The 8,128-nt window shown below is 36.2% G+C and overlaps 1 protein-coding gene across 1 annotated transcript; it reads left to right on the forward strand.

The window, feature by feature from the left end:
- Positions 1 to 1,996: 1,996 nt before the first annotated feature.
- On the forward strand, positions 1,997 to 7,596 carry LOC107810731 (TOM1-like protein 2). Its single transcript, XM_016635542.2, has 3 exons — positions 1,997 to 2,638; positions 3,286 to 3,507; positions 6,973 to 7,596. Exons 1-3 carry the CDS (start codon positions 2,135 to 2,137, stop codon positions 7,393 to 7,395), a joined length of 1,149 nt encoding a protein of 382 aa, XP_016491028.1. The 5' UTR covers positions 1,997 to 2,134; the 3' UTR covers positions 7,396 to 7,596.
- The last annotated feature ends 532 nt before the right edge of the window (positions 7,597 to 8,128 follow it).

Here is an 8,128-nt window from a genome sequence, read left to right on the forward strand (position 1 = left end):
TTTACCCTCTATGATTGTTGAAACATGAAGATTTTCAATCTTTCAGTCATTTGTAGTCTCAATATGATAGTCATTTGTATTAGTAAACTTCAGGTTTACTACAACATATGTTTTGACCATAATCATATAATATGAATGACATATTATTTGTATATAAGCTCTTCGAGAGCCTTCATTTATTATCCACAATCTAATATTTATTAGACACTTCTGGTGTCATGTGTCTTCTAGACAAACAGTTAGCTCTTCAGGAGTTGTTGATACATTTTGTACTGTCAAATATTGCTCAGACACTTCTGGTATCATGAGAGAAAATCATGATCAAATAAACTATATAAAATAATTGTTTAAGCACAAGAAAACACCTCTTCATAATATTTTCCTACTTCAGGAGGAAATTTCAATTGTGTTACTTATCGAGGAGCAAATTTAAAATACGAAATATTGAGTATATATTCTCTAAATCATATTAACTCTTCTGGAGGTGAATTATAATATATTTATATCAAGAGCACATTCATATTTACGGCTTTATTAATATTATCACATTCACTTCAGGGAATGGATTAATAATTATCAAAAGTTCTCTTCCTTCAGGAGATAGAACATAATTATCTGAACGTGCATAATCGTAACAAATTGTGATTCTTCGAACCTCTTTTAAGATATTTGCTACTTCAGAAGCAAATCGAGATATGCATATAATATATAGAATTTTCTCTAACTTATCTTCATTATAACCATAACAAGCCTAATTTATCACTTCTGATGGTCATAGGCATATAACACTTCTGGTGATTATCAAAATTTAGTTACAATGAGATAAATGAAACATAGCAGCTTCTGGTGACCGTACTCTGCTGGAGTTCAAGTGAACCATGAAGTTAAGTCATAACGAGACTTAGAAAATATTACCATTGTTGGTAATTATATATTTGTCATAAACTCTGCTGGAGTTTAGATGGATCTGACATTGTTATTCACCTTTTAATCCTTCACTAAACGATCAAGGAGGAAAATAAGTACAAAAATAACAATTGTATAAGTATACATAGTCCCCAACTGTTTGCCACATAAACTACATGTGTAGTCTCGCAACCATATAATAGCTTAAGTAAAATCAACTTTTCTTTCCAATTTTGCGAGACCGCATCCAAGTAAAATGACATCTGCATCATTAGTTGGCTAGAAAGACGTGATGAACATGCATGATAAACATATATTTAGAAAAAAAAACTTCGTACCTTGGAGTATTTGCTTGAGATGGCAGATTCTCGTGCTGATAACGTGTTATAAAATAAAGACTATAAAAGAAATAAACTGAAGACAAGTATAGAGGGAGATTGATATTTTATTCAACTTTCAAAGTTATGTTCATAATGAACTGAAAACTCCTCTATTTATAGAAGAAAGGAAGCAACTGCGAGGTTTTTCAGGAAGCAGCTGCAAGGCACTTTTTTTTTAGCTGCTTGTAAGCTGTCTGCATGAGCTGCTTGCAACCTGCATGTTTAATAAGAAAGTTGTTGCAAATTATTTCATTGAGTTGCTTACAACCTGCCTGCATCAGCTGCTTGTAAGATGTCTGCATGAGCTGCTTACAACCTGCCTGTTTAATAAGAAGCTGCTGCAAATCATTTCATTGAGTTGCTTGCAACCTGCCTGCATCAGCTGCTTGTAGATAAACTTCAACAGAGCACTAAATGGATAATCTTCTTCATGAAGATTATCTATAGCGGAGTAATGAATGGACATCCACAATATAATATTTTCATAACAAGCTTAATATAATACATGAGTAGTCAAATAATCTAATGGTATATACTGTTAAATTTGTGATATTCACGGGCAAAAAGATGCATTTCAGTCAATCGAAGGTTAAAGGTGCTTTTTTCATATAGCGGTAGGATCAAAATTAAAATTAATCGATATTTGAGGGACAAATAATGTAAATTTCCTTACTTTGAATTATCCAATGGAGAAAAGTAAAACATAGACTAGTACTATAAACAAACAACAAAATTAGGAGGTGTCGGCAACCTTTCCCAAATTGTCAAACCGCCCATCACCAAAGATATCCAGTCCGACAAAGAAATTGGAATCATTGCTCCAATATCCAGCTGATCGAGAAAGAAACATGGACAAATTGGACAAACTGAAAATGGCATCTTCATCACTGGGCGAACGATTGAAGACAGGAGGAGCTCAAATGAGCAGAATGGTAAGCGCAAAAATGAAAGAAATCCTACAAGGCCCAACCCCAGAATCTAAAATGGTAGACGAAGCCACGTTGGACACCATGGAGGAGCCCAATTGGAGCTTAAACCTACGAATTTGCGGGATGATCAACAGCGAGGAGTTCAACGGGACGGAAATAGTCAAAGCGATTAAGAAGAAGCTAGTTATGTCGAAAAGCCCAGTGAGCCAGAGGCTGAGTTTGGATTTGCTGGAGACTTGTACTTCTAATTGCGAGAAAGTTTTTTCGGAAGTGGCGTCTGAAAAAGTGTTGGATGATATGGTTAAAATGATTGAGGACCCAAAAACTGATAGCGGGAATCGGGTTAAGGCTATGGAGCTTATTACTGCTTGGGGTGAATCCGAGGATCTTAGGTACTTGCCTGTGTTTCGTCAAACTTACATGGTATGACCCTTGAACACTTTTCTTTTCTTCCAGAAAACTGTTGAGGTGTTTGTTTTAAATGCTTGACAATTTTTTTACTATGTAAGCTTTAATCCCCTCTGTTACAGTTTATGTGGATTAATTTGAATTTGACTATGTGCCGAGTTTAGAAATTAAAGAATACTTTTGAAAATTGTGATTTTGAACATGTGGGTGTTAGGGACAAGACATGTTAGATGACTAGGTGGGTACACTGAATACCAACCTACCCCTATTCCTATTTGGGGAGACAGTGGAGAACATATGGTCGTAACGATTTATGTGCAAGGCTAAGGAGCATGAATGTTGTAATTGTTGATAATGCTCATTGTAGATGCTAGCAAAATGCTCGTATCAGAATGTTTCGTTTATTGCTTGATTCTTTTGTATTGTAGGAGTGGTGCGTACGTAATTCTCTATATGCAAGATCTTGGATTTGTCTTTCTGATTGTCTAAACTTGCTAAACAGAGTAACTTATCCAAAACAAAGAAAAACTAAATGGAGTTTGACGCTTGATGGTAGACTAGCAAGTGATCTTTGAATTGACCATACTTTAATTTGTTTTAGCATATTGCATGCCTTGTTTACCCAAAGGATAAAGGCGCTTAACTTTCTTTCGTTTTGATAGAACTTGAAGAGGCAGTATCCCCTGGAGTCGCATATGAATGAGCAGTTACTCTCACCACCTGAAAGCTACCCTATTCCTAATACAGGGTCACGGAATCATGAGCATACTGCTTATATTGGTGAATCCATTGAAGAGAAGAAGGAGTTTCTTGTAGTAACACGGAACAGTCTTGAGATCCTTTCCAGCATATTGACTTCTGAAGTTGAACCAAAGCCCATCAAGGTTACTCTCTTATCTCCTCCCTTTGGTGGTAATACTTCACTAAGTTGTAAAGTTCTTATTCAGTGTGATCCTCTGCCCTTCGTTTCTTCCACTTCTTCTGTTCCAGTCATTCTATAAGTTTTGTTACCTCATAAGTCTTGCTTTGATTATTGCTTTGATTACTACTCTTACTATTTTCAATCATCTCTGATCTATTACTATACAGTAGGAGGAGTTAGGTCTCTTAGCTCATCCACCTGTGATATGCCTGTCGAACCAAGTTGAAAACTGAAAGAAACTTGTTATATTAACTTAGCATGAGGGCTACATCTTAACCTTCTGAACTACAATGTCCTTAAATTTGCTGCATGATATTCTGAAACAATTGAAGTTACAACTCTAAAACAAGTTAGCTTCCTATGAGCAAAGAGTTTGTCCGATGCTGGTTCATTGAGGAACCAATGGGGTTCTTCTTTTTTTTCTTAATAAAGTTAACAAATTTTGATTAATAAACACCCAGTCGGTATAAAAAAATGTAGTAGATGACTCTTCCTGAATCAGCTGCATGAATTTCTGAAAGATATGAACTTACAACTCTAAAGCAAGTAAACTTCCAATTAGCAACAACTTCGTTCATGGCTGGTTTCACTAGGAGCCAATGTCGACCTTTTTCCTTTTTGGGTGATAGTTAACAAATTTCATTATTGAACACCAACTCAGTGTATAAAAGTCACCAGCATTTTTGTGAAGTTACCCCCACAACACGCATTTCTCCTTATATCTTTCGCCTCTATTTCTTACCATTTATTCACTTCAGCACTTACGATTTTGTTTTTATTTTGGGTCAATATCCTTTTTTTAAAATTGTTTTAGTCGATATCTTAGACCTCCTCTCCTCTAGATTAACAAAAAATAGACCTCTCCTCTAGTCTAAATAATAACAAAAAATTCTTCTACTAATGCAAGAGTTGACTGGTGATAATCTACGTCTTCTGATTAAAATTTATATCCACATTAAAATGTCATTTACTTAGAGTTTCTTGGTATTGCCTTAGTTCTCTTGTGAGTACATGAAAGTATGTAATTCGAAATACCTTTTGGTGTATTTGCCGTCTGCTTTGCATAGGGTGCCCAAGGTCCTCTGAGGGGCGATCCTTTTCTGTGATACACCGCTGGCAGATGTCTAGCCTTGGGGGAGGGAGGTTGTAATGTTCCCCATTGGTAGAGGAAGTGAGTTTTTGTCTTCTTATATGGTCTTGGGCAATTCCCACATCTAAGGCCCATCTTCTTTATTCTTACCACCCTCACTACTTGAATCAACATTCTTTACTTCCGCCAAAAAAGCATAGGACAAGTAGACCCAATACCTCATCTTCGTTCAATCATAAAGATAATATTAAATGGACAAAAGAGGGAAAATAAAGGAAAACAAAGACCCTGAAGGGGTTTCAGGATGAGATGAACTAGGCAGCAGTAGGGCCATGATAGGTATCGAGGACTCAAGGAGGATGTAACAAAGGTTTAAGGTCTCAAGGATGGCGGTGACTAATGTGAGTTGACAAGGAAGTGGAGTTTATGTGTGTGAGAGGGGATCAAAGCTCAACAGGGAAAAGGAAGAGTGTCTTTCACTTTTGGAGGGTATCAGCAGGATGAAAGTTAAGCATATTGATGACATCAACCATTTGAGTGGAGCATATCACACTCAAAATGTGAAGATGTTTAACATTAGAGAGCCTATGATATTATTTAAACGAAAATGAAGGTCTATTTAGTTTCCTTAAACTAGAGGGGAGGTCCAAATAATTGACATTATTAATTTTTGTATTCTTTTATGTGGGGTGGGGTGGGGCGAGGATGCAGGAAAAGAGGTATTTACAGATTTTTTAATTTCAGGGGGGGGGGGAATAAATTATAATTTATCAAACTCTCTTTTAGAGGGTTCCAAAATAATAAAATAAACCAAGATTCCAGACATCTGACATCTGCATGCACTTGTTTTTCTTTAACAATTCTCATCTTCAGGCCATCCTTTTCTTTTCGTAGAACAGTTTTTTTCGTTATGGCAGAGTCTTGTCAGAACAGAACTTTGTTCAAATAATACTTTCTGTTGACCATCATAGTCCAAGGACCTCCTCTCTAGTTATCAGAATTCCACCACCCTTTAGTTTAAGATGGCATTACGAAAAACCTGCCTTTTTTTAAGTCATATTGACTTTTAAATTTCAAGACTATCACCTAGTGGCGGAGCCAGAATTTTTGTTAAGGGGTATCAAAATATATAAAAGTAAACATACCGGGAAATTAAGGAGAGTCAATACATAATATATATATATACATATAATTTATTTTTTTACCTAGGTACACTGTATTTTTTCCGCGAAGGGGTGTCATTTGATACCCCTTCCTATAAGGTGGCTCCGCCATTGCTATCACCGATTCTTTGGATTAGAGTTTTGCCGGAGTTATCAGTCTCCATTTACCATGTTTCTTGAAAGAAGTACTGTCCTTTAGCATAATAATTTTATAGTGGCATAATAGTCATTAATATTATACTAATGGGGGTGAAAACGTAAAACTTCCTTGTAATACTCATTAATTTAATTACTACTCCCTCCGTTTCATTTTATGTCTTAGTTTGATTAGACACAGAGTTTAAGAAAAGTAAGGAATACTTTGGAATCTTGTAGTCTTAAACTAAAGACGTGTGTAATATACTAAAATGCCTTTGAATCTTGTGGTCTTAATTATGCTACGTGAAGTTGTGGAGTTAAACAGTTACTAAATATAGAAAGAGGCATTCTTTTTTAGACTAACTAAAAAGGAACTTAAGACATAAATTGAAACATAACGAGTACATGATATGGAGAGGAAGCATTTCTTATGCTACATTGACAATAAGATATTAGATTACCCTCTAGAATTAGAGATAAATCAAATTATTTACTATGGCTACTTTTAAATAGAACTTCTCTTTCCTGTACTTTTAAATGGTATGGAGCTAGCATTTTACTGTTTGAAAGTTTTCCTCTTTTTTGACCAGCTAGCTTCCTTGTAGGTTTGTACAGGAGCTAGCCTTTTGTTCTCTTTTGTAGTTTTGCATCTTCTTGATGCCTCGCTAATGCAATTTACTTCATCAAAAAAACTTCTCTTCCTGTATGATGTTCCATGGCTAAAGTTGAAAATGAACAGTTTAAACTAACACAATTAGTTTAAGGCCTGCGGAACAAATGGGCTTAATGTTTAATTGTTAGCAACATCATTGCTGAGTTATCAAGCCATGTTGCTAAATATGTACAAAAAACATTCTGCTGTTGAAATTTCATTTTGCATGTTATTTGACAGTTTTATGTTGTTCCATTGAAGAAATTGAAATTCTTCTTTTCCCCCTCTCTCTCTGTCTCTATTTCTTTTGGGGGTGGGAGTGGTTCTGATGGGCGGGGAAACCTTTTGGGACATGAATGAGCTGATAAGTTTGTGTTACTGAAGGATGATCTGGCAGTGAGCATGTTGGAGAACTGCAAGCAGTCTTTAGCTGTTATACAAAGAATCGTGGAATCAACCTCAGGTGATGAGGGGTTGATGTTTGAAGCTTTAAATCTTCATGATGAGCTTCGACAAGTCATTTCCAGGTACGAGGAAATGGAAGCAGCGCTAGAGTTGGGAGAAAGACTGCCTAAAACACCTGAAGATGGAAGTGGCCTGCCTAACACAGCTCTTGAATCGGGAGAAAGACTGCCCCCTAAAACACCTGAAAATGGAAGTGGCCTGCTCAATGTTGCTGATACCAGTGAAGCCAATTTAGAGAAGCCGGCTTTAAATGCAAGGGAAAGCCATGCTGTAGCCCCTACAAAAGAAGAAAACAATCAGTCACACCCTGAGGTTGTAAAACCGGGCATTTCACTGGAATAGAGGCTTGATTAGATGAGGTAAACCAGGCGTGGTAGTGTTTCTTGTTTTCCCTTCTAATTTATCAGTTATGTAGTTTGTTTTTAGGAATGAGTGCGTCTGTTTTTGTGTATATGTATCACTGGGCATTATTATCAAACATCAGCTTGTATTAACTGCTACATGGGATTTCAAGTTATAATTTCGGAAGTGGCATTCCGTCCATCAGCTGACTATTCTTTTGTGAATTTGAAACCTGTCACCTTTGCCTTGTGTACGAATTAGCTATAAATACAACAAAAAAAAACAAAAAAAAAGGGGGTGGAAGAACAGAAATACTTTCTCCTAGCTTGTAGCAGCCCTCTCTCAATGGGGGCTGATATGTGTATCTCAAGTTTGTTGCTAGATGTTTCAAAAACAATTTCTACTCATAATACAACAACAATAACAAAAAACTCAGTGAAGTTTCACGAGTGGGGTCTGAGAGGGTAGTATGTACGCAGACCTTACCCGGGGCTGATACACCTTCAACTGACACCGCTTCGTCGGAAAAAATTACTAAATGTATGTATTAACTGTGAGAAAATGAATAGTAAGTAAAAAAAAATGACAATACTTGATACAAGTCGTCTCTTGGTGTGTTGGTTATGTGCTTGATTTTACTCTAAAACGTTAGAGGTTCAAACCTCAACTAGCACATAAACTTTGGAAATATTTGAGAGAGTCTCTATGGTTAACATTTGTGATTATGTGGAAT

Source organism: Nicotiana tabacum, chromosome 19 (assembly GCF_000715075.1).
Source record: "Nicotiana tabacum cultivar K326 chromosome 19, ASM71507v2, whole genome shotgun sequence".
In the NCBI taxonomy this organism is placed as follows: Eukaryota; Viridiplantae; Streptophyta; class Magnoliopsida; order Solanales; family Solanaceae; genus Nicotiana; species Nicotiana tabacum.

Excerpts from the sequence above, each read along its gene's own strand:
- LOC107810731 (XM_016635542.2), top strand. The coding sequence starts at position 2,135 with ATGGACAAATTGGACAAACTGAAAATGGCATCTTCATCACTGGGCGAA. Across the intron at positions 2,639-3,285 it reads TGTTTCGTCAAACTTACATG|AACTTGAAGAGGCAGTATCC; the intron begins GTATGACCCTTG and ends TCGTTTTGATAG. Across the intron at positions 3,508-6,972 it reads TTGAACCAAAGCCCATCAAG|GATGATCTGGCAGTGAGCAT; the intron begins GTTACTCTCTTA and ends GTGTTACTGAAG.